At 44.4% G+C, this 27,448-nt stretch overlaps 1 protein-coding gene and 1 pseudogene across 2 annotated transcripts; both read right to left on the bottom strand.

Annotated features, from left to right (window-relative positions):
* Positions 1–1,063: 1,063 nt before the first annotated feature.
* Positions 1,064–4,353, bottom strand: LOC136484307 (uncharacterized). Of its 2 annotated transcripts, none has more exons than XM_066481564.1 (8): positions 4,159–4,353; positions 3,865–4,009; positions 3,600–3,768; positions 2,607–2,877; positions 2,253–2,515; positions 1,942–2,157; positions 1,614–1,725; positions 1,064–1,507 (listed from the first exon to the last, which is right to left on the bottom strand). In XM_066481564.1, exons 1-8 carry the CDS (start codon positions 4,307–4,309, stop codon positions 1,470–1,472), a joined length of 1,365 nt encoding a protein of 454 aa, XP_066337661.1. In that variant the 5' UTR covers positions 4,310–4,353; the 3' UTR covers positions 1,064–1,469. The 2 variants fall into 2 exon arrangements, with proteins under 2 accessions (XP_066337661.1, XP_066337652.1); XM_066481555.1 differs by having other exon boundaries at positions 1,065–1,513.
* A 1,491-nt stretch (positions 4,354–5,844) lies between these two features.
* LOC136457093 (uncharacterized) lies at positions 5,845–27,056 on the bottom strand (annotated as a pseudogene).
* Positions 27,057–27,448: the final 392 nt, after the last annotated feature.

The raw sequence follows: 27,448 nt of genomic DNA on the forward strand, positions 1-27,448 counted from the left end.
ATGTACGTCGGTTCACCACGCCGTCCGCTGGGACGGGATGGGACGCCATGACCGGCTGATGACGTCGGGGCATGGCATCAGTGGTGAACAGGAGCCCGACGTGGAGCCATCCCCATCACCATCTACAGCGTCGATAGGACCCGCATGAAGAAAAAGAAGGACGCGACGGCCCTAGAGGCCTTCTTCTCCTCGCTTTTCCCCTTTCCTCTCTTTCTCTTTCTCTTTCTCAGTAACATGCGTCTTCCCCTTCACCTATACAAGGGAAAGTAGGACGCCCCATGAGAGGAGGAGCACACGGCTGAACGAGCTCAACAAGACTCAACTCCGTTCGATCCTTTAACCAGAGACTTGAGACCTTCTTCCTCTCTCACTCGTTTGTAACCTCTACTACAAACTAGTGCCGGTAACACGAGCAGCAGCAGACTGGACGTAGAGTCATTCCGTCCGAACCAGTATAAATCCTTGTGTCCTCCGAGCACACCATCTAGGCTAGACGCGCAGATACAAATTTACTGGCCGGTGATCTGAAACACCGACGAGATGGCATCTGGTTTTCTGTTGTGACTTGTTCGAATTGAGGCTGGTTGAACGTATGCACCATTATCCTCATTTCATACCATGGTGAAATTAAAAAATTCCCAACCAAGCCTTCATAATTCATAGAAATTACAGATTGGAAATGTTTAAGTTCGCAATGAAGCGTTTATAGAAATTACAGATTGTAAAGGCAAAAAAAATTTCGCAACGACAGAGAAACTACAGATTGGGCAGTAGGACCAGCAATTTTTTATCGCAGCAAAGCCCTTCATAATAATTACAGATTGGGGGCCTAATGACAGCAGCTTCAAATATTTCTCTAAATGCAAAATACCGTTATCAACCGACACCTCCATTCCATTGTGAGGTGTACCGTTATCAACCGACACCTCCATTCCATTGTGAGGTGTCACTACATAATAGAAGCATAAAACAGCACAAGAGCACTAGAACAAAACCACAGAGGGAAGACGTTTAACTTCTAGATTGTTGATGAGATGATCAGTTAGAAAAGATTGAGATGATCCGTTAGACAACAGGAGTCAGTCGCCAATCAGTCTTTTTTTTCACTTTACTCAGCGTTTGCATCCAAAATGGACGATGCAGGCTTCCATATGATACTTCTGGCATTTGAATACAAATATCAATCCTATCAGAAAACACGAGAAGAAAAGATGGGGAAAACGTGGGGAGGCTATGCCGGGCTCTACTCTGCCCTGTGTGGCACAACAGTCAGGACTTGCTACATCATGTTCTCTATATCATGACAAAACTGGAAACTGCACTAGCACCAATCCTATGACACACTAAACTGCATTCAGTTGCAGCTGTTACAGCCTTTGGATATCGATATTATTCAGCAACCCCATGGGAATAAATCAAAGATTGGGGCCATTTTGACTTCCTATTGACTTCTATGGTCCAGGTGTTTTCTAAGGGTTCAGAGGCTCATCTTCTGCAGCCATCTCCACTGCTTCTGCAGGAAAATTGTCATAGTTAGAAACCAAGATCTAGATCTGATTCGAAGGTGGAAAATATGGGCTTTACGATATTAGCATAGAGCAATGTGAACATACTTGTCGATCTGTGAAGATCAGAGACAACCATTAAGCGCCTCTGCAAGATTGCTGCCATGAAAAGGAAAATGGAGCACATGCCAAACATGACAGTTATTGGGAATGCATTCACCTGCACGACAACATTTGTAAGAAAATAATAATAACAATTGAGACAAGACGTCCTAATATATAGACTAAATTTTAGAGGAACTTCTATTTATCCACATGTTTCAGCTGAACAGGTTTATGGATTCCTTGAGTTCCTTCATTGTTAGTAATTTTTTATTAAAAAAACATGAATCTGGAAATAGGAGTTTCTCTCAAGTTTTTTTTTTTTGTTGCTTACATTGTATAATACCACGCAAACAAACAGGTTGAGTGGTATACGGAAGAAATTCATGATTGTGCTTCTCGCTTCCTCGGGAATATATTGAGATCTCATCTTCATGATTGATGGCCAAAATATACCAACACATGACTCAAAGGTACAGAAACCAAGAAGCTGTAAGCAACCTCCTAATGAAATGCTACCGCCTTTCTCCCCAGAGGGAGGTACTAGGAACTGTAAAACATAAACAGGCAATGTTAGCGTCAGAGAGGGAGAGGGGGGGGGGGGGGGGGGAGAGAGAGACTGCAAGATGTGATCAACAGACTTACATTAGTGACAACGGGGAGGAAAAGAGTAAAGGCTGATACTGAAAACACGATTTGCATATAACCTTCAACCTTCAGCTTCCGAGCTAACAAACGAGAAGCAATTGAGCTACCCAGCATCGAGGAAAGCATGAAAGTAGCAAATATGAAGCCGTGAGGAATTTCCTCATCCTTTGGGCTCAGAGCAGGAGTCCACAGGAAAACGAAAGTATACATTGATCCCTCAAACAATGACTGTATGGCTCCAAGCAATGCAATCTTTTCGTCTGAAATTTCAAGAGAGTTCCTTTCCATATCAATTTTAAAACTCACTAAATTTATCAAGCCATTTCCTAAGCTAAGACAGGTAAAATCTACCTGAAGCAATGGCTTTAGCTGCACCCTTGAACTGGGTTATCAAGTCCTTGCTGTCAGATGAATCTCCGTAGTTCTCACCCCATGATGATAAGATAATTGCCATTCCTATTGCTAGGAAGCAAGCGGCGGCATCAAATGGAGCCACAGGACCAAAACCCATGTTATCAGCAAGAAAATTTGCAAATAGCCCAGCAACAATGGCCACTAGACCATTGCCAAGAAATATAGCCTTGGAGAATGTTATCGACAACCATTGTGGGTCAAATCCTTTCTGTACAATAACAGTGCAAATTTGCCCATTGTCAGCAAGAACAAAAGGGAATGCACTGTAAAAATTGAGAAAACAATGCCATCAATGACTTATCATTAGAAAAATAAAAAGAGCAACATTGATATAGACAAAAAGAACAGTGCATCGCATTGATATGCAGGCAATGGACTTCTCATGATACAGAAAGGTATTAATTATCAGCAGGGGCGTCTATCATCCTGAAAAATCTAATTGGACTGGGCCATAGTTTTAATTGCTGGCTTGTTCTGGTCAAGCATGGGAACACCAGATAGTCCAGATCTGCTGACAAGGGCTTCAAATCAAACAAAAGAGAAAATAAATGGACTGCTGGCAAGTGACAAGAAGACTGCAACTTAGTGATCCTGATGCACTGTGTTCTGCAATGCAACCATCCTCCAAAAAAATTATTACCATAATTGTACTTTAATTCAGGTAAGTTCAATTTTCTATACCTGAAAAGTCATTTTATACATAGCGTACTGACACTCAAGAAGTCAAACCTCCCAAGTATTTTATCTTTTGTTATCTTCAGTCAACCTATATACCGACTACTGGCAACAAATGTAGACAAAACAAAAAGCAAAACAAGTCCAAAATGTAATTAATAGTAGCTGTTTAGAAGAGCTGATTAGGATTAGAGTTAAAGCATGTCATCTCCGAGGTATCAGCATCACTGTGGAGAGAGGGATCTGGGCAGCTACCTTGTTGTGCTCTGCGACGAGCCACGACTCAAACGCTGAGAAGAGCAGCGAAGTGGCAATGCCTCCAAGGACGCGGCCAATCATAAGAATTTTGTACTGGGGGGAGTGCTTGGTGAAGCAGCTGAGGATGTAGGTGATGCAGTAGGTGACGCACGCCCTCTTCCGCCCCCTGACCACCCAAAATCCATCAGCCTCGTCGCCATACCCACCAAAACAGAACGAAATCGACTGGATTCAGCCAAGGCGGAGGGGGGCGCGCACGCACTGCTTATCCGCGAGGGATCCGACGATGGTGCCGAAGAGCATGGAGGAACCGAAGCCGGCGATGAAGAGGCGGCCGATGTCGCCCTTGTCGAAGCCGTACTGGCTGTAGAGGTAGTACACGTAGGGCCCCTGCAGCCAGTCCCCAGCTGCACCATCCATCCGCCGGAGCGCAAGAACGTCAGAGAGACCACCAAGCACCACCGGCATTGCGCCCCCCAGTCCAGATCTGGAGGACGCAGTGCCGCGACGCGACGGGGATTCGAGGGAGGAACAAGGAGTCAGGAGGGAGGCGTACACATCATGAGGGAGTAGACGAGGATGTAGTTGTTCTTGAAGGAGTTGAAGGCAGGGGAGGTGGCGACTCGGTCCTTGCCGGACTTGCCGAGCTCCAGCGCCGCCACGATGGCGGCGAGCGCGCCGAACACGAGGTAGTAGAACATCTCCATGGCGATGGCGGGCCGGAGAGATCGCGATGAGGGGTGGAAGGGGGAAAGGGTGGTGGGATTTGCGTTGGGGGTGGCGTTTGGTTAGGATTTTATACGGCGCACCGGCTTAAGGCGCGTTTGGTTTCACTTCGTGGGTAGCCTGGCTCGCATCTAGTATCCAGGCTGGGCTGGGACAGATCTAATACGTGCAGATGGTTATTCAGCGTGTCGTAAATTTCCAGTCGTGACAGTATTTTTCTCTCATACTCAACCAATCAGCAATAATAATCTACGATCGTATATGATCGTTTTAGCCCCAACCGAACAGGCTGATTGTTTGGTTAATCGGATAAATACAGACAGGACGAGCAGAGCACATGTTTAGTTATATGTACGAGCTAGGAACTGACAAGCAGAGATGAACGTGTAGTTGTTTGGTTGGCTGTATCTACTAGAATTTGAATACCTCAAGATTGAATTCGATGAGGTTACCACAGCCACAGTCCAACCCAGCCATTCATACCATATCTCCTCATACAACAGCTTTACGGGCTCAATATTACAACTAATAATTAGATTAACTTGTACAATAAAACTAAGATAATAATAAACTGAACCATGATAATGATATCCTTGGCCGAGAAGATTGTTTTGTCCAATTTTTTGATGTCCTTGCAGTTAACAGGGACTTGATCAATAGGGCCTTGAGCACCCTTTTGATTGTGATAGGCAGCCAAAGCTTCTTCTTCAGTCTTGTATCCTTTGTAACAGGCTCTCTTGAAGCCATTGACACTTGCATGGCAATCTCTCTAGGAGGAGAACACTCTAGTTTGGTGTCCACGGTACACAACATACCAAGTCATAATGTCAATCCTAGGTGATGTAAAATTCAGCAATACAGTGTGAGTATATTGAAATAGAAACAATTAGCAAGGAAAGAAGAAATAAATGGAGTTGTGCTCAAATCATGCAAGAATCAAAGAGGACCTCATAATAGACAATGAAGTAGTGCTCGGATCATGCACAAATGAATCATGTCATCATAAAGGCAATAGAGTTGTGCTCAGATCATGTATGAATGCAAAAGAATTTCATAATAGGCAAAAGAGTTGTGCTCAGATATAGCAAGTATGAATAACAGGATATCACAGCAAAGTGAAGATAGAAATCAACAGAAAGCAATGGATGAATTCTCATGAAATAAATCCATGGCCATAACTGCAACCATGATCAAGTGTCCATGACATCATAGGCAATGTAACTGACTGATCAAATACATCATCACAGAGCTAATGCATGTGCTACTAACACCTAACCCACAACCACGGTACTTGTCACTCTCAGACCTATAACCTAAACATACCACCCAACCATGAGGTAACTAGCTAAAGAGACCAGCATGCTGTCTCAAACCAAAAGAAATGGAGCATAGTGTTGCAAGCTCCAGTCAGCTCTGTCCTGCACAAAAGAGATCACTGCACAAAAGGAGGAGGAAGCAGCAGGTTGGTAGCTTCACTCCACAAAAGACAGATCAGCCAGCAAGCATGTAGATACATCTACATGTAGTAATGCTTGGCAAGCCATGTCCTGAGCCAAAGGACACGGTAAGAGTCAGTCATGTTGACAAAAGCATCACCCTTAGCCTTGTTGTCAACTAGATGGGAGAAAGCACATATCAGAGCCTCCTCAGTGAACCCCGGCATGTACATCAGTGCACCATACAGATCAGGGTTCAGCACCTCAACATTAGTCTCACGGATAGCAGAAGCAACATCCCTCACTGCCTCAGTCATGCCGGCCATAACCATATAGTCCTCCTCAGTGAGGACAGGCCTTTTCCTCTTGTTGGAAGGACCAAAACCACTACTGACATCCTTTGCATCCTTGCATGCTTCACCAAAGACCTTGGCAGCAGCATCCATGGACTTGGTTGCCTTCTCATCATCATGTGGTTAAGTCTTCACTGAGCTATCTGCAAAGTCTGATGGGCTACCTAGAGCCTCATTGGAACCCATAGCATACTTGCCGGTGGCCAAACCATTTCCAAAAATGGTCATCATTTCCTTGTAGTTCTCTATGTGCTTGTTAAAAAACTCAGCATCCTTAGGGTGTGCCTATTTTTAATGTGTATGATCAGGTAGCAATATAACTAAAGGATAAGAAGAAAGAAAGAGCTATTTAACATAATAAGAAGGTAAGAAAGATCGAGGCATCCCGCACACCTTGATGTGTCCCTTATAATGCTCCGCATCAAGGCTGATCATGCACATCTCCTCAACCCAAAGGGCACCACTGAGTTCCCTCAACTTAGACACCCTCTTCTATCTCTGCCTTTACTTTCTCAGGTGGTTATACACTTGAGTATCAGTCACCTCATTGCCAGTAAACTCCTGCAAATACTTGGCAACTTGGTTCAGGTGCACCTCCTTTAAGCCCTTATCTGTTCTAACACCACTTTCAATCAGCTGGCACATATGACGCAAGACAAAGAAAGACATTGCACTAGTCCAGCGCATAGCACCCCTAGGGCGCTGCTCAGCACCAGCCTGCACCTGCTGACCATCTCCACCGACCTGAACAACCTGATCACCCTCCAGATCAATCCTAGCAACCTTCTCAGCTATCCCCTAATTACGTCAGTCATACATTGCCTCAGTGTATGATCAAGTTAGGTTACAGAATGCAATGCATGCATGGTTATCACAGCACATACCCAATGCCATATGATCAGAAAAATAGAATTTAATTCATGCATGTTTGTCATCATTGCACTAACAAAAAACCTGAACCAAAATCAACAACAAGAACATAGAGGAATAAAGGATTGAATCATCATTGCACATGCCATAGCCTTAGTTAGGTTAAACATATTAGAGTATTAAATTATCATTGCAAATGTACTTAGCCTCAGTGAAGTTATAACGAATACAAACAAAAATCATCATTGCACATGTCCATAGCCTCAGTCAAGTTGTTCATACAACAAATTATTACATCATCATTGCACAAGTGCATAGGCTCAGCTAACAAAACAATAATCCATCATTGCACACAAAAAATAGCAAGCTCTAAACATGAGAGGTGCCCCTATTGTTCCACATTTGATTTGCAATTTCATCCCTCCTATTAACCCAAGCTACATTATTAGTCCCATTACCATGACCAGGTCCAGTACTACTAGAATTAGGTTCCCATATTGCTTCATCAGAAAAAAAAACCTCATCTTGACCATGGCCAATTATCCAATTATGAAGAATGCAACATGCAAGAACTAATTGGACTTGTGTCTTGAATGGGTGGTAGGGCTTGTTGTCTAGAATACGAAATCGATTCTTCAAAGCCCCAAATGCCATCTCAACTATGACCCTTAGGCTTGAATGCCTCAAGTTGAACAACTCTTTCTTATTGGTAGGATAATTTTGTCCACCATATTCTTTCAAGTGGTATCTAGTGGCTCGGTAAGGGGGCAGAAATCCAGGGTGACATGCATAGCCAGCGTCCAATAGGTAGAATTTACCTAAACAATTAATTAGATAGCCAAGAATCAGTTATAGTGTTTATTTGAAATCCCATTTGTTGTTTGCCTAAAAATTTGTGTTACAAGTACCTGGTGGAACCCTTAACCCATCATCCCTCTCTAGAGCATCGGCTAAAATGAGGGCATCATATGCAGATCCCTCCCATCCAGCTAGCACATAGGTGAACCTCAGATCAAAGTCCACTGCAGCAAGCACATTTTGAGTAGGATAGTGCTTTCTACCCCTGAATGCTGCAGATATCTTTGCTAGTACTCTAGCATGAACATGAGTACCATCTATTGCACCAATACAGTCCTACATTATAGCAAGACTGGTGATTAAAGTTTGGTCAGGACTGCGGTTAGGTAGAGTTAAACCTTAGATTCATTTAATTACCTTAAAATAAGGATACCACCTTGGACTTGTTCTGATTTTAAGTGTTGTCTTAGTTGATGGTGGCCTTATCATCTCTCCCCTAAGCTCACCAATAGCATTCAAGACCTCCCTAAAATACCTACTAATTGTTTCCACGGACCTCCTAAATGTTTGGTGAATAACTCTAAATCTCTAGTTGTGTCCCACAACATGGAGAAACATTGCTACTTGTTCCTCCATAGTACTATTTATGGTGTCTCTTAGCAAGTTTTTGTCCCTAAGTAGGTTACATAGGTTAAAAAATGGATTTCTATGCATACGCAGCATGTTAACACATTCTATGTCATTACAATTAAATTTTTTTGTTCAGATTGGCTTGGCGTTCGTCATCCATGGCACTCATTGGGGCATATGTGATCCGAGGCTGTGAATTACGTGCCACTCGCAGCCTACTCATGAAGTAGGCATAAATGATAGACACAAAAGCAGCAACTTTTATCACAAGCATGCGTCTCTGCTCGGTAGGGTATATCTATTGTAGTTAAAAAAATGCAAAGCATGTCTCAGTAAAAGAAAAGATCATTTTCAGCATTCAACAAGTCAGTCAGCAAAAAATAATATCATCATCGCCTAATGCACAAGTGCTCACATATTGCTAGTTCAACGTTACAAGCATGCATCATTGGCTAAGGACATGTGCTCAGTTTTCGTATTTATAAAGTAATATCATCGGCCAAGAACATGTGCTCACTTTTCAAAATAAATAAGCATTCATCATCGGCTAAGAACATGTGCTTAGTTTTCATAGTAAGTAAGCAATCATCATCGGCTAGTGACATGGGCTCAATGGAAAAATCGTTACCGCTGGCTCCTTGCAAAAAAGTCGCAAGGCTTTCAGAAGTTCAACGGGCAAGGAAAGGTAAAGGTAGATCTGCACATGAGGAAAAGAAATTAGTATGACAAGTAGGCAGATCTAATCTAGGAAAACAAGAATAGATCGAAACCTTAGGGGCGAAACTTGCCTTTTTACCTCCAACGAAGTCACCAGCACAAATCAAACCCTACAAATGCTCAAATACATTAGGAACCCAACAAAACCGATGGGGAAAGGGAGCAACACCAGATCTGCGAGGGATTACAGGTTGAAAGGATCAAGATGCCCAAGAGGGGGGGTGAATTGGGCTAATTCTAAATTTTCTTGCAATAATCAAATCCTACGGATAGCCCAATTAACCCCTTGTGCCTAGAAAAGTGTTTCTATTAAACTAACGCACAACGGACTTGCAACCTATGTTCCAAACTTACTCTAGCATGGCAATTCTATGAATGTAAAGACAAGTATTGAATTGCTCAAAGTAAATACTTAAAGTAAATGCTCAAAGTAAATGGAGAGAGAGGAATGCGGTGATGTTTTGCCGAGGTATCGGAGAGTCACCACTCCCCACTAGTCCTCGTTGGAGCACCCGCGCAAGGGTGTAGCTCCCCCTTGATCCGCGCAAGGATCAAGTGCTCTCTACGGGTTGATTCTTCGACACTCCGTCGCGGCGAATCACCCAAAGCCGCTCACAACTTGAGTTGGATCACCCACAAGCTCCGCTAGGTGATCACCAAGCTCCCAATCACCACCAAGCCGTCTAGGTGATGGCGATCACCAAGAGTAACAAGCACAAAATCTCACTTGACCACGCGAAGCCTAATGAGAAGATGGATGCACACTTGGCTACTCTTGATTCACTAATGAGGCTACTCTCTTGGATTCTCAAATCTCAATCACCTCACTAGGACCTTGCTCTTCTTGGCACTCACAAACGTGTTTCTTAGCTGTTGGAATGAGCAAAAGTGACTCCACACACGAGTGGAGCTTCTATTTATAAGGTAGCCTGAAAAACGAACCGTTATGAGCTTCTGCGGGGTGACCGGACGCTCCGGTCAGGTTGACTAGACGCTCCGGTCAGTTCAACCCGCGAACCAATGAAAATGTGTTGACCGGACGCTGGCAGGGTCTGGTCACCACTGACCGGACGCGTCCGGTCGCATTAAACCCTTACTGGAACCTTACTGTACTCGACCAGACGCTGAACCCCCAGGGTCCGGTCAGTACTAACCGGACGTGTCCGGTCACAGATTCCCTTCTCTGGAACCTTACTAAAGTCGACCGGACGCTGGACTTCAGCGTCCGGTCGCACTGAACACAGTCCCTTGATCAAATGAACTGATCGGACCCTGCGGCCAGCGTTCGATCACACCGGAGCCAGCGTCCGGTCAGCATTTGACCCTCCATTCACTTCCAACTCTCGAACATATGTGAATGAAGTTTGCTCCAATGGATCTTAGACATTCGTAGGAGCTACCTAGAGCTAGTTTAGACAAGTGTGCACCACACCTAACTCACTAGACTCAACTAGGTCAAGCTCCCCGTCTATACCCCCCTTAATAGTATGACCAAAGGAAAAACAAAGTCCTAAACTACTCTAAGTGTCACTCCAACTCCAATCGACACTTAGAACTAGTCATCCTTAACCTTGTTGTCCATCCTTTGAAAACCGAAACGATTTCCATCGTAGGGGCATGACAACCTTGATTGCCCAATTGATCTCCATTACCATGACCTAACTTAATTGCCTCTACAAAACACACGTTAGTCATAGTAATCTTGTATTGTCATTAATCACCGAAACCCAACTAGGGGCCTAGATGCTTTCAATCTCCCCCTTTTTGGTGATTGATGACAATACCACCTCGAGTATGTATAGGAGTGAGGTTTTTGACGGGCTTGGTTCACATAAGCTTTTGTCGATAAGAACAAAAAAAATTAGTCAAGCTTATATGACCCAAGCCAACACAATATACTCAAAGGATATGAATTAAGCATGAGTACAAGTAACAAAGCTCATTTGCTTCGAAGTATAAACGCGGAAGCAAGGGCAAATGAGCATAAACCAAGTGATATGACATAAATAATGCAAAGTAGAGAGCACACATGTCATATATCACAATCACATAGATAGCACTATCACATAGATATAATCGTATATATGAAAGTAACACACGAATGCATAATAGTAATAGTGTATCACACAATAGAACTCCAAATGTATATAATAAGCTACTACTAGATAACTAGCTCCCCCTAAATTTCGCTCCCCCTGAGTCTACATACTCGAACCCTCTCCCCCTTTGGCGTCAAACACCAAAACCTAAGGGTCGGTCGGCGGGGCTGCAGCGGATGAGCCGGGCGCTGAAGTACATGGAGCAAGATGAAACTGAGTGCCATCATCATCTAACCCTGAGCTCTGTACTGACTGACCCTCTGTAGCAGGAAGTGTCGCTGAAGCGGTCTAGGTCTGAGCTAGGGCAGGTGCTGCCTGTGAAGCTGCTAGAACGTCTATCGTAGGATCTGACGAGGCGACATACGAGGGGAGCCCCTGAGTAGTCATGACAGCTAGAGCTGCTGTAGAAGGACCGGCAGCATGCATATGTGGAGGTGTAGGCATGCCGGTCAACTCGCTGAAGGATGCTCCAAGACTCCTGGAGACTGACGTGTCAGGCACAAAAAGCGAGGGTGACTGCTCCGGTGAGAAGCCCATGTGATATGGAGTGAACTACGGGGCAACCACTAGTGAGGACAACCACTAGGACACCTGAACTGTGGGTGAAGCAAATGGAGCTAGAGGTTGTCCCTAACTCTGAAGTCCACTGGGTTGTACTGCTGGAGTCGTCAAAGTGGTGGTAGGCTAAGCAAGCTGGGGCGAAAGCTGTGGCTATGGGGCCCCAAGTGCTGTAACTACATGCTGCATAAATCCTATGAGCTGCTGCTACATAAGTAACTGCTGGTGCTGAAGGAGCTACTGCTGCCTCTGGAACTTGTCCTGACGAGCCTAAAACTGTGCAAAGTTGGCAGCTATCTCCTGAGCCTGTCGTGCCTGCTCCTACTGCATCCGCTCAAGAATGACAATCAATGCGGGGTCCATCTGTGGTGTAGGTGGAGCTGAGCTAGAGCTGCCAGCCTCTGCATCATGTCTGCGTGGAGGCATCTAAGGAATCGGCTGATAGTCATCATCTAAACTATCACTAGACTCGGTCATCCCCTGCTATGCCTCAAGCTCCTCCTCCTCTGTAGCGGCTATGCCTCTAATGATCTCGTCCTGCTGAGCTACTGACTCTGAAATATCTAGATGATGACTAGGCTGAGCGGGTGCCTGTGGAGTGCTGTGCCTGATCCTCTGTGCCATGTTATATGCTGGAAACTCTATGGTGGCACCCTTGTACTCTGCAACCATCTCAGGGGTCCGAACCTGCACAGACTAGAGCATCAGGAATGTAATCCAATGTGCATATGGAAGCTATCTGCAACCCTTGAAGCCCTTAGCTATAGTATCCTCCATCTCTGATAGAAGGAGGTCCCAAATATCGAACACAGTCTGCTGCATCAGGGCATTAAGGAGCCAGAGCTGTAAACAAGTCAGACCCTCCCTGTATCCCAACCTGGGAAGTAGTGTCCTCCTGATAATGGCCTCTAGCACTCGCGCTGTAGGAGTCAGGTCATTGGGGTTCCTCCTTGATCCCTCACCAAAGGGCTCCTTGAAGCAATGGCGCACAAGATCAGTAGGGGGCATCAACCCTCCATGAGGACGCCTAGGAGGCTCCTACTGTCCATAACATACCTCATGCAATCTGACAGGCTGATCCTATAGCCTCAGTATCTCCCGGGCCCTAAAACTCATCACCCTGTAATCTCTGCCGTTGAATGCAAAGTGTATGAAGTTGTGATGCGGATCAACGTAGAGCGAAGCATAAAACTGTCGGACCCAAGATGGTACATATACTCCTATCCAGCCAATCAGGTCTATGAGCCCCGGCAAATATGACAAGTAGGGGTGGATGTGCTCTCCGGTTGCTGCCACAATAGACTCTATACTGCAGACTCTCTGAGATCTAAACACTGCCTCACTGTTGAGATAAGCATTATAGAAATCCTCCTGGAGCGGCGTGTAGAACCCCTCTACTGCTCTCTCATCCCTCCTCGGAGGGAACCACACATCGAACTCAACAAACCTTAGCTGCCAAACTTGTCTGGCTGTGGCGGCCCTCAAGTCAAGATGTACTACTGGAGGCGGACCCTATGGTCTGGGCGGTGGGCGTGAACCCCTACGTTGTGTAGCTGGCCTCGCTGGAATTGTAGCACTAGTACGACCAGAGTGGCGTAGCTGGGGTGCCTGCTCGGTCTCCTCGGCCTACTGGCCCTCCTAAGTCTCCTAAGCTGGCTGAGGCTCTGCTGGTGGGGGCTGCTACTGTGGCTCCTGCTGAGACTCCCCCTAACGCTAAGGCTCCTCAATAGCCAGACGACATCCTACCATCATGACAGTCCCAGGTGGACTACCATGAAGTCGCTCAATCTCCCTCAGTCTGCCCTGCGCATCTGGTGCCAGATGATCTGCTATGACAACTCCACTGCGGGCACCGCCTCTCTTGGCACGCTCTACGGCCTCAGTGACTGCTGCTGCTCTCGCTGTCTCTACGTCGAGGTACTTGCGCTTCTTGGATGTTACTTGCTTCGTTGCCTTGCCTTTTGGTCTTGCAGGCTGGCAAGGCGGGGGCCTCCGATCGTCATCACCCGGACCACCACCAACGTTCTTCGTGCGAGCCATCTGATCTGACAAGAGGATGAACTGCCGCTGATGAAGATCAACTATCAAACTGACACTCCCGAGGCTTGGCCTCGATCCTTACTCGCGAGCTTGGCTCCGAGTTGACTGCCAACTGCCACAAGAACCTCAACGGCACTGACTCGCTGCACGATAGAATAGATGGATATATGAATAAATACAATATATCTAATAGATGCGAAAGACCTAGGAAGCAAGCAATGTAGGTGCGAAATTGAGACGACAGGCATGCTACCTGACGATCAGCGATCCGGGAAAAGAAAAGACATTGCGCGGGGAACCTCGGAACCGACTAGGGTTAGGGTAGATCGAAAGCCCTGAATGTGATTTGAAATCAGTGCATTGCAATGGATCTAGGTCACAAGCAAGGAAAATTGAAAATAGGAATTGGCCTTACCAACGAGGAGGCAAGGGCTAGGGCACAGGAACAATGGGCTTGAATGGCGCTCGGTGCCTATGAAGCCGACGGAGGAGCGCACGGCGTGGCAAGGTGCTTGGAGCGGGCTCGCTGGCTGACGGAGCCGGGCGCACGGTCGCGGGAGGCGGGAGGAGCGCGGCTGTGGTTGACTAGCGGCGCATGGAGCAGGACGGCGGTGTTGGCACGGGAGAGCTGCGGCGGCGACGATGGCTCGAGCAGAGGCTAGGTCACGGTGGAATAGGTTAGCAGGTACGGCCGATTGGATTAAATAGGTCCCCCAACGCGACAAGAAAGGAAACGGAAAAGAGTCCTGAAGCTGCGTGAGATCCACTGACCGGATGCTCTGGTGGTAGCGACCGAACGCTACCACCCAGCATTCGGTCGATTCTAGAGAGGTCCAATTCCTATGGAATCGTGATCGGACGCGTCCGGTGGTCCATGACCGGACACAGGCAGGGTCCGGTCAGTACAGCCTATTTTTCCTTCAAACGACCGGACGCTGGATCCCTTCCTGACCGGATGCACAAACGCAGCGTCTGGTCACTCCTTCAGCAACAGTTCACCTCCTGTGAACTGACCGAACGCTGGACAGCAGCGTCCGGTGCAGCGTCCGGTGGTCCTTTTCCAGCAAATCTTCAACGTTCCTTCGCGCTACCTGTTCCTAATCAAGTCCCAACTTGAATAAGATCCAAATAAACACCAATTAGGACTGATGTGAGTGACCTCTCTCAAACCCTCATATTTTTCAAAATATTTTGCCTTAGGCTATAATTCTTTTTAAGAAAATAGGCAATAAGAGGGCAAATGGAACAAAAACGACAAAACAACATCCATGCATATGCAATACTTTGTAAGTAAATCTAGTTGCTTGTCAAGTTTGATCCAAGGTTAAGCTTCTTCACATGGTTTTCGGCGGTTATCTTAACCATGTTAGACAAGCCCTATATGCATTGCCAAAAATTAAACATGTTGTATATTACAATGAATGCAAGGGACAACACAAGCTCAATTTTTAGTGAAGTTGCTAAAGTCAAGTACATTGAGCTCATTCCGCAATCTACAAAATGTAGCCTCATCTAGTGGTTTAGTGAAGATATCCGCTAATTGATCTTCGGTTCTTACACCTTCTAGTGATATATCATTTTTAGCAACATGATCTCTTAGAAAGTGATGGCGGATATCTATGTGCTTGGTGCGAGAGTGTTGAACCGGATTATTTGCAAGTTTTACCGCACTTTCATTGTCGCACAAAAGAGGTACCTTTTCTAGAACTACACCATAGTCTAGCAAAGTTTGTTTCATGTATAAAATTTGTGCACAACAAGCACCCGCGGCAATGTATTCCGCTTCGGCGGTGGACAAAGCCATACTATTTTGTTTTTTGGAGGACCAAGACACAAGTGATCTACCAAGCAAATGGCACCCTCCGAATGTGCTCTTTCTATCAACTTTGCATCCGGCGTAATCCGAATCAGAATAGCCAATTAATTCAAATATAGCTCCTTTGGGATACCAAATGCCAATGCTTGGTGTGTGCTTAAGATACCTAAGGATTCTTTTTACGGCAATTAAATGTGTTTCCTTAGGGTTAGCTTGAAATCTTGCACACATATACACACTAAACATGATGTCGGGCCTAGATGCGGTTAAATATAACAAGCTACCAATCATAGAACGGTAGAGAGTTTGATCAACCGGGTTACCTCCCTCATCTAGGTCGAGATGTCCATTGGTAGGCATTGGTGTCTTGATTGGCTTACATTCATCCATCTTGAATCTCTTGAGAAGATCTTTTGTGTATTTCTCTTGAGAGATGAAGATGCCTTCTTTCATTTGCTTGACTTGAAAACCAAGAAAGAATGTAAGCTCACCAATCATTGACATCTCGAACTCCTTCAACATCAATTCACCAAATTCTTTGCATGAGTCTTCATTTGATGATCCAAAGATGATATCATCAACATATACTTGACAAATGAAGATATGCCCATCAAGCTTCTTGGTGAATAGTATGGTGTCGACCTTCCCAATGGTGAAGCCCTTCTCAATGAGGAAGTCCCGAAGGCGCTCATACCAAGCTCTTGGGGCTTGCTTAAGCCCATATAGTGCCTTGGACAACCTATAAACATGATTAGGATATCTAGGGTCTTCAAACCCGGGAGGTTGATCAACATAGACTAGTTCATTAATAAAGCCATTTAAAAATGCACTTTTCACATCCATTTGATATAGTTTCATTTCATGATGTGATGCATATGCAAGAAGGATACGGATGGCTTCTAATCTTGCAACCGGTGCAAAGGTCTCTCCAAAATCCAAGCCTTCAACTTGAGAGAACCCCTTTGCAACTAGTCTTGCCTTGTTCCTCACAACAACACTTTGATCATCTTGCTTGTTGTGGAACACCCACTTTGTTCCAATGACTCTTGCACCTTTTGGTCGCTCTTCAAGAGTCCAAACTTCATTGCGAGTGAAGTTATTCAACTCTTCATGCATGGCATTGATCCAATCCGGATCTTTAAGAGCTTCTTCTACCTTGGTAGGCTCATAGCAAGAGACAAAAGAGTGATGAGCAATAAATGAAGTAAGTTTTTGAGATCGAGTCATTACACCCTTTGATGGACTCCCTATGATAAGATCTTGTGGATGATCTTATAGGAGAGGTGTATTTCTTCTATTGACCACTTGGGGAGGAGGTTGTGGAGCATCAACATCTTGTGCTTGAACCACCATTTGCTCATGGGAGATATGAGTATCTTCATTTTCTACTCTCCCATCTTTTTCACCATCTTGTGGTACACTTGATGAAGAAGGTTGATCAATGATTTGTACATCATCTTCATCATCTTTTTGCTTGATGTCTCCCACCGGAATATTCTTCATAACCTCCCTCAATGGTTCATCACCTACATCATCAAGATTCTCATGTGCTCCTTGGGAGCCGTTAGATTCATCAAATTCCACATCATATGTTTCTTCAACCAAGCTGGTGGCATGATTAAATACTCTATATGCTTTGGACTTCGATGAGTAACCAATAAGAAAACCAATATCACAACGTCTTTGGAACTTCCCTAGGTGTTGCCGCTTCTTGTAGATGTAGCATTTGCAACCAAACACCCTAAAGAAGGAGACGTCTAGCTTCTTCCCATTGAGCAACTCATAAGGTGTCTTGCCAAGGAACTTTTGAAGGAATAGGCGGTTTGATGCATAGCATGCGGTGTTGATTGCTTTCACCCATAGAGCTTCGGGGGTGTTGTACTCACCTAGCATTGTCCTTGCAAGAGTGATCAAAGTCCGGTTCTTCCTCTCAACTACACCATTTTGTTGAGGAGTATAAGTTGCGGAGACTTCATGCTTGATCCCAACTTCATCACAATAGGCTTCAATGTTTGTGTTGTCAAATTCTTTCCCATTGTCACTTCTAATCTTTTTGAGCTTCACTTCAAATTCATTTTGAGCTGTCTTGGTAAACTTCTTGAAGCAAGATGCAACTTCAGATTTGTCATGAAGGAAGAATACCCATGTATACCTTGAATAGTCATCCACAATCATAAGACAATAGAGATTCCCTCCCAAACTCTTGTATGTTGTTGGTCCAAATAAATCCATGTGTAGGAGTTCTAGCACTCTTATGGTTGACATGAAAGCTTTGGTTGGATGAGTATTTGCAACTTGCTTGCTGGCTTGACATGCACTACAAAGCTTGTCCTTCTCAAACTTCACATCCTTTAACCCTCTCACCAAATCATTCTTCATAAGCTTCTTGAGTGAGCTCATCCCAACATGAGCAAGTCTTCTATGCCATAGCCACCCAAGGTTGTTTTGGTGAATAGGCAAGTCTTCAAATTTGCATCTTTGGAGGTGAAGTCCACTAGATATAAGTTGTTGTATCTAAATCCATTGAATATCACTTGATTGTCATCTACCTTGGATACAACAACCTCCTTCTCAGTGAACAAGCATTGGAAGCCAAGATCATACAATTGCCCAACGGATAGCAAGTTGAAGCTCAATGAAGCAACATAGAGCACATTGGAGATGGAATGATCATTTGATATTGCCACTTTGCCCAATCATTTAACCTTACCCTTTGAATTATCTCCAAATGTTATTTTCTCTTGTCCATCTACCTCTTCATCTAGTGAGGTGAACATATGAGGATCACCGGTCATATGTTGAGTGCAACCACTATCAATAACCTAATGACTTCCACCGGTCTTGTAGTTCACCTACACACAAGAGATTCAAGCTTTAGGAATCCAAACTTGTTGAGGGCCCTTCACCTTCTCAACAAGTGACTTAGCCACCCAAATCTTCTTAGGCCTACTCTTGTTAGGGGGTCCTAAGAACATGACTTTCATCTTTCCACTAGAATCTTTTCTAACCATGTAGTGAGCATTGAAAGCAAAGGGTCTAGCATGCTTGGGCAAGGGTTGTGGCGGTGGAGTTTGACACTCATGAGCAAAGTGGCCTTCTTGTCCACACTCAAAACATCTCTTTGGCTTTGGCTTTGGCTTTGATTGTTGTTGTTGAGCTTGAGCCTTCTTCTTCTCTACACTTGCCACATATCCAATGCCACTTCTATCCATCTTCATGACGGTGTTCATAAGTAGCTCACTTTGGAGGTGCTTGCCTCTAGCAAACTTGCTCAACCCAATCTTGAGATGCTCTTTCTCCAACTTAAGCTTCTTATTTTCTTCCTTTAGAGCATCATCTTTCTTCTCTTCCTTGAGCTTCTTGTTTTCTTCTTTGAGCTTCTCATTCTCAAGAACCAACTCTTTGTCATGATCAAGAGTTTCTAGCACAATGGTGTTGTGGCTCTTCATTTCTTCAAGATCTTTCATAAGCTTTTCATTTGTGTTCTTGAGCTTGACATATTCATCATAGTCATTGCACTCAACCACTTGCTTGCCTTTACCACTAGATCCTTGCTCAATGCTCTCATCAATCAAAACATCACATGATGTAGCTATATCAATCTTAACAATAGGTTAGTAGCATCATGTGGCTCATTTGGTAAGAATTCTTGAGCAATAACAAGAGTATCATGATTGATCTTAAGAGTTGTATACTCATCTTTTAGCTTGTTGTGACTAGTGATGAGCTCATTGTGCACCCACTCAAGTTTATCATGTTTATCCTTAAGCTCTTTCTTAGAAGATTTGAGCTCCTTGAGTTTGGATGATATAGCATCATTAGTTTCTCTAAGCTCATCATTAGCCTTTTCCAAAGTATCACACTTAGCTAAGAGTGAATCATTTTTAGCATCAAGCTTTTCATTTGTAGCTCTACTCTTTCTAATGATCTTAGTGTATTTTCTTAGTATTTTGACAAGATCATCATATGTAGGTGAATCATCATCATCGCTATCGCTATCATCATCACTAGCTTGCTCATCATCACTACTATCATCACTCTTAGTTACCTTGCGTTCACCCTTGGCCATAAGGCATAGGTGTGTAGAGGATGATGGCGATGGTGGCGGTGAAGATGCAAGATCAATAGCAATGGCGGCCACCTTCTCATTGTCACTATCATCATCGGATGATCCACTTGATGAATCAATGTCCATGAGCCAATCACCGACGATGTAGGCCTTTCCACTCTTCTTCTTCTTGTAGAAGTCCCTCTTTTTGCCATCTCTCTTCTTGTATGGCTTGTTCTTTTTCTTCTCATCTTCATCTTCATTGCTTGAGTCATCTTTCTTGCCCTTATTCTTGTTCTTGAACTTGTCTTTCTTGGGCTTTGTGCATTGATGAGCTAGATGGCCAAGTTTGCCACAATTGTAGCAATCCATCTCGGAGATTGGCTTTCTTCTTGAGCTAGTGAAGAACTTCTTCTTCTTGCCGTCAAACTTGATGCCACTCTTGTTTAGCTTCTTTAGCATCTTGGCGTTCTTCTTCACCATGAGAGCAAGACTTTCTTCATCATCTTCTTCATCACTTGAGCTCTCATACTCAAGTCTTGCTTTGCCCTTATCTTGGCTAGCTTTGAATGCTAAGTCCTTCTCTTTCTTCTTTGTAGAGGATGAGCCATCTTGTGGCGTGATGTGCATGTACATCTCATGAGTATTGATCTTTCCCAAGATTTGTGTTGGTGTAGCGGTGGAAAGATCACCTTGATGTAGCATGGTCACAATGTGCCCATATTTGTCAATGGGGAGGACACTCAAGATCTTTCTCACAACGTCGGATGGTGACATTTGAGTAAGTCCAAGCCCATTGACTTCCTCTACAAGAACATTTAAACGAGAATACATCTCATTAGCACTTTCTTTGGAAAGCATCTCAAAAGAATTTAGCTTTTTAATCACAAGATGATAGCGTTCCTCATGCTCACTCTTGGTTCCCTCATGGAGCACACAAACGTCCGACCATAGTGCATGGGCGTCTTTGTGGTTCCTTACACGGTTAAACACATCTTTGCAAAGGCCTCTAAAGATGGTGTTTCGAGCATTTGCATTCCATTTTTCATAGTTAACCTCATCGCCTTGTAGGTTAGTAGCATCCCGAGGTTTTGGGAAGCCTTGAGAGGTGGCTCTAAGAATACCAACGTCTAGAGCTTCTAAGTACGCCTCCATGCAGATTTTCCAATATGGAAAGTCATCTCCCTCAAAGATAGGAGGAGGTCCATCCCCGTGAGACATCTTGCTCAAAGCGATTAAGCTTAAAACGTGAGCACGAGGCTTTGATACCAATTGAAAGAATCAAGATGCCCAAGAGGGGGGGTGAATTGGGCTAATTCTAAATTTTCTTGCAATAATCAAATCCTACGGATAGCCCAATTAACCCCTTGTGCCTAGAAAAGTGTTTCTATCAAACTAACGCACAACGGACTTGCAACCTATGTTCCAAACTTACTCTAGCATGGCAATTCTATGAATATAAAGACAAGTATTGAATTGCTCAAAGTAAATACTTAAAGTAAATGCTCAAAGTAAATGGAGAGAGGAACGCGGCGATGTTTTGCCGAGGTATCGGAGAGTCGCCACTCCCCACTAGTCTGTGCAAGGGTGTAGCTCCCCCTTGATTCGTGCAAGGATCAAGTGCTCTCTACGGGTTGATTCTTCGACACTCCATCACGGCGAATCACCCAAAGCCGCTCACAACTTGAGTTGGGTCACCCACAAGCTCTGCCAGGTGATCACCAAGCTCCCAATCACCACCAAGCCATCTAGGTGATGGCGATCACCAAGAGTAACAAGCATGAACTCTCACTTGACCACGCGAAGCCTAATGAGAAGATGGATGCACACTTGGCTACTCTTGATTCACTAATGAGGCTACTCTCTTGGATTCTCAAATCTCAATCACCTCACTAGGACCTTGCTCTTCTTGGCACTCACAAATGTGTTTCTCAGCTGTTGGAATGAGCAAAAGTGACTCCACACACGAGTGGAGCTTCTATTTATAAGGCAGCCTAAAAAATGAACTGTTATGAGCTTCTGCGGGGTGATCGGACGCTCCGGTCAGGTTGACCGGATGCTCCAGTCAGTTCAACCCGTGAACCAGTGAAAATGTGTTGACCGGACGCTGGCAGGGTCCGGTCACCACTGACCGGATGTGTCCGGTCGCATTAAACCCTTACTGTAACCTTACTGTACTCGACCGGACGCTGAACCCACAGGGTCCGGTCAGTACTGACCGAACACGTCTGGTCATAGATTCCCTTCTCTGGAACCTTACTGGAGTCGACCGGACGCTAGACTTCAGCGTCCGGTTAGTTGACCTCTCCAGTGTCCGGTCGCACCGAACACAGTCCCTTGATCAAATGAACTGACCGGACCCTATGGCCAGCGTCCGGTTAGCATTTGACCCTCTATTCACTTTCAACTCTCGAACATATGTGAATGAAGTTTGCTCCAATGGATCTTAGGCATTCGTAGGAGCTACCTAGAGCTAGTTTAGACAAGTGTGCACCACACCTAACTCACTAGACTCAACTAGGTCAAGCTACCCGTCCATACCCCCCTTAATAGTACGGCCAAAGGAAAAACAAAGTCCTAAACTACTCTAAGTGTCACTCCAACTCCAATCGACACTTAGAACTAGTCATCCTTAACCTTGTCGTCCATCCTTTGAAAACCGAAATGATTTCCATCGTAGGGGCATGACAACCTTGATTGCCCAATTGATCTCCATTACCATGACCTAACTTAATTGCCTCTGCAAAACACACGTTGGTCATAGTAATCTTGTATTGTCATTAATCACCGAAACCCAACTAGGGGCCTAGATGCTTTCACAGGTTACCTGCTCTCTTTGCCACGAAACCCCGACGAATCGAACCTCAAACCTACGAAAATGAAGAGAGGGAGAAGAGAAAGGCCAGCATAGATTGAATTGAGCCTCAAACACCATGGATCTAGAGCAAGAGGAAGTGAGGATGCATCACCTGCTAGCACCAGTAGGATCTAGACAAGCAGGAAGAGGAAGACGAGGAAGCGAGAGAGCTTAGAGCGGAGAGGCAGAGGGCGAGTGCGAGGGAGAGAATGGGGAGAGGGGAGGCGGCGGTAAGGATTATAACATGGAAGGATGGCGCGAAAGGGGCGGCGGTAACCCTAGCTTCCCCACGCGCGCCCCCCATCTTCCGCCTACATCCGGAGAGCCAACTCTCGTCCCGTGAGAGCCAGGCCACCAACCATTTCCCGGCATCCAGGCTCAGGGGAGCGTGTTGCACGCCCAGGGCTAGGCCCAGAACCCCATACAGACATCCAAATGATGAAAAACTACATCTCGGATGCCGGACCGGGATAGATACAAGGAACCAAACGCACCCCAGGCTTCTTCGTCGTCCCGACTCAAGATGGGATTTTGGTGGCGAGGCAGCAGTGGGCACTGGAGGCACTTTGGTGGTCTGGCCGTGGTGTGCCCGTGTGCGCGTGTGGTGTGTCGAACGGTTGGCTGGGCCACACTAGACCAGGTGGCTCGTGCCTGCGTGTCGGTGCTGGCTAAATTTCAAAATGTTCAATTGGTGTTTGCCTCTTCCAGTTCCACTTGTATTTTTATTCTGTCTACCGGTGCGGTGTAGCGTGACTGAGATGAATTAAAAGAACAGTTCGATTACCAAAAGAAAATGTTAACCTTATCTATTTTTATTTACTGTTTCTTGCTCTCTCTCTCTCTCTCATATCTCAACCCCACCCTTTTAACTAAAACTAGGTAGCGTGCCCGTGCGTTGCTACGGGATAACTAACAATTTATACTAAAAACACACGGATCGCACGATAAGATAACAATACTGTAAAAATTAAATACCAACATTAAAGTGACATTTAATCCAAAAGGCAAAGTTTATGAATTTAACACAGTCACGGAGTGCGCGGCGTTGCAGGCTCACAAACTCTACTTTATGGACCTTTTCGTGATGCGGCTAAGATAATGTTTTATATTGGCAGGAAGAAATCTCCAATATCTATTTCTTTCATTGTAATCCATTTATCTGGACAATGTTTGAGGTGAGGGCACGGTTACAGTTTTTAGTAGCTTTGCGATATTGTCCAAATGTATGAGATGATTGATGTCTTGCAATGATCCTTTCATTAATTTAGTTTTCTATCTATGTTTAATTGTTTATTCAGTCTATTTTATAGGCACGCCGGTAGATAATGGATGACAAAATTCAAGAATCCATAATTTATCTCTTTGACTTTGAGCATGAGTTTTGTTTTTATTTTTTAATTGATATATTGTCATTTTGTTTTTACCGTAGAGTTAGCACGGGCATGCATGAAAAACGAAGATGTCTTTACACTACAGAAATCTTTCAAGAAGATCATGCATAGATTATTTTGTATTGAATATTATATATATACAATGATAGAAATAGATATCGGAGATTTCTTCCTGCCAATATAAAACATTATCTTAGCCGCATCACGGAAAGGTCTATAAAGTAAAGTTTGTGAGCCTGCGACGCCGCGCACTCCGTGACTGTGTTAAATTCATAAATTTTGCTTTTTGGATTAAATGATACTTTAACGTTGGTATTTAGTTTTTACAGTATTATTATCTTATCATGCGATCCGTGTGTTTTTAGTATAAATTGTTAGTTATCTCGTAGCAACGCACGGGCATGCTACCTAGTATAAATATAAAGAATGAAAAAGATGATAAGAAAGATTGGCATTAGGCCAACTCCTTTTAATTGTTTACAAACACATCTGAAAGTTAACATGTGGGCTGTGGGCTGTGGGCATCGAATCAAAAGAACAAAAAGAACATGGATTCGACCATAAGTAGCATTTGCCCTCCTTTTTTGAAAAAAAAAGAAATGTATTGCAGAGTTACAGGATTGTCAATCTTATCAACACCATCAATTTTTTGCAATTGTAGAACTCAACCAAGACACCCATTGAAGTGCTACATCCCTAGCTCGCAACCCAATTAAGAGTAAGTTCTCGCAAGCCTAACTCCTCAGCCATTATTAAACTGCATGAAGGGCTCCGAAATGAAGACCACTATTTGAAAAAAGAGTAAATGATTATTGTTTCCTTCCATGCATGATTATTTCCTTCCATGCATGATTATTGTTTTCTTCCATGCATAATTATTGTTTCCTTCCATGCATGATTGTTTCCTTCCATGCATGATTATTATTTCCTTCCATGCATGTGGCATCAGGTGATCGATTTATTTCCTTCAAAGCAGGCGGGGATCGCGAGGATGGCAGTTTCTTTTTCTATCGCGCGGGGTATCGCACGGCCAGAAGGGAGGAGCGACCCCAAAAAAAATCGCACCAAAAATTTGTCTTACTTTTGTTCTTTTTAGTTGTAGGAGATATGTATTGGCGTCGCACCATGCAGCTCTTGGCTTGAGTAATTCGCCTGAACCTGATCGCGTCACGATTGTGCCATATTTTATCTTTCGTGATTTCACAATATGGGCACATAATGTTCATCTATTTAAATTTGAGTTAATCTCGTATTAACTTCTCATAACTAAATTAATCTTTTATTGCACTAACATTTATTATAGACCTTGAAATTTATTGATTTCATAAGATTGGGCTAAGCCCAATTAAATTAAAGTTAACAAAAATAGTGGCGTAGCTCATTAGGCCACTCCCAACGCAGAAACCATCATAGTTTCTATGGACATTAATTGTACTGTCAGCTAAGCATTTTGCTGATGTGGCAAGGTAGTTATTGAAGAGAGAGAGCAAAAAACATAGAAATCGGGTCTAAGTTAGAAACTATGTCTACACGAGAATTAAGACATGAAAGGATGTGATTGGTAGAGAATAGAGAGAAAATGTATGTGATTGGATAAAAAATTGTTATGTAGAAACTATCTATCGGAACCATAGTTTCTATATGTAGTGTCTATAGAAATTAATATGTAGCATTGGGACTGCCCTTAGTATTGGCACAAGTACCATAAATCAGATTATACATCCTGTTACAAACACACATGTTTGCTAGTCCTATAAAAACATGATTGCTCAAAGCCATTCCCCTTTTTTAGGTTGGTGCATGAAGATTTGGATCTTTCTTCTATTTTCTTATTAGTATCGGAAGAGAAGAACAAAGATGAGAGAAGTCCGGGGAGAGAGAAAAGGGAGGACGAGACAGCAAGGTCTACAAAGATGACATTTCAAACCTCTATTAGCTACTGACGAGAGTCGCGTAGAGGGAGAAAAAATTGAAACGGTGGCATAAAGGTCACAATAACTTTTTTGATCATCCATATGGATTTTGGATCTTTTATAGTGGCTTGTAAGTAATTGACTCTAGTAAGTCTAACTGCTTCAATTACTAGATCCGCGAACCATCTTTGATTTCATCTAGTGTGGAGCAGAGGCAATAGGCCAAAGTTAGGGAGACAATTAGACAATGCCTTTGAGCCAGCCATAAGAGCATCTCCAAGAGGCTTTGTAAAACAAAACTCCAAAATAAATGGTTTTGAAGGTCTCCAAAATAGAAAACACATATATGTTCAACTGGATTGTAGCGGAGCTTAACTATCCACTCAAATCCATTTCAACACATGTGGATTGATGTGAATACATGTACATTAAACAAGGACTAATTTCGATAGCAAGCGTTGCCCGAGTAGAAAACATGGAATGGCGGACTTCAAATAAAAAATTCTAGAACACGACTTCACGTGTATTTCATTAAGAAGAAGGTAGCACAAAACAAACAACAACCATCAGTGGTGAGATGCCAGTATGAAAAGGTCAGAGACACCAGCGAACTTAACGTAAAACGCTACATTTTGAACAAATGCACGGCTAGCAGCAGACGCTCCGTGCTAAGGCCCCATGGCCACCACTAGGAACTGAGAAATCATCGTGAACCCCACGACAACCCACTCATCCCCTTCTTCCAGCACCACCCGTGCCGCCTGGCTTGCCGTGGTCACAACGTTGTCGAAGACGCGGGAGTTGCGCTCCTTCCACAAACGCCAAGACACAAGCAGTACCACGGAGTCGAACCCCCTCCGCAATTGAGTAGGTACTAGCCGGTAGGCATCCATCCACCACGACGAAAGCACAGACCCTGGCTGAGGCATGAGCTGATCCCAGCCGCTGGGACACAGCAGGCGGAACCACAGTTCCCATGCGTAGACACAAGAGTGATAGGATCTTAGGAACAACGGGGAGTAGATCTTGTGGGTTGATTCATTTATATTTAGCTTAGAACTACCAACAACATGAACTGGAGAGAGAGGGAGAGAGAGAGTAGAGTGCCATACCTTCAGGCTTGGCAAAGGAGGAAGAAATTGCCATGGCAGTGGCAATGCAGTTAGGGGCGACGGTGGCGCGGCGTCGTAGTCGAACGCCATGTAGAGGAGGCATGGTCTAGTGGCGTTACAGAGGCGATGGTGAAGTCGGTGGTGGCTTCCCGTCGCTGACAGCACTATCTCTTGATCGGTTAGCGTTAGGGTTTCTTATCAGAGGGTTGCGGCGGCTCAGGTCAACCTCATGGTTAGAGCCATTGCCCCCACCTCCCTTTTATGGTGCTGTGCGACGGGAGCCCACCAACCATGGAGCGGTTGGGCGCCCCCAATCAGGGCGCTGATCCAAGGGCCCAATTGGTCGTTGGGCCAATTGGTGGAGATTAAACTAATATTCTCTCCCTTGATCTCACCTTATTCCTTAAACTTAACTTACTTTATCTTGTTCCCATTCTATCATAGATTAGTGCATAGAGCGTGCCTCATTGTCACGGTCTGTT

The sequence above is a fragment of the Miscanthus floridulus genome, chromosome 1 (assembly GCF_019320115.1).
Source record: "Miscanthus floridulus cultivar M001 chromosome 1, ASM1932011v1, whole genome shotgun sequence".
Lineage (NCBI taxonomy): Eukaryota > Viridiplantae > Streptophyta > Magnoliopsida > Poales > Poaceae > Miscanthus > Miscanthus floridulus.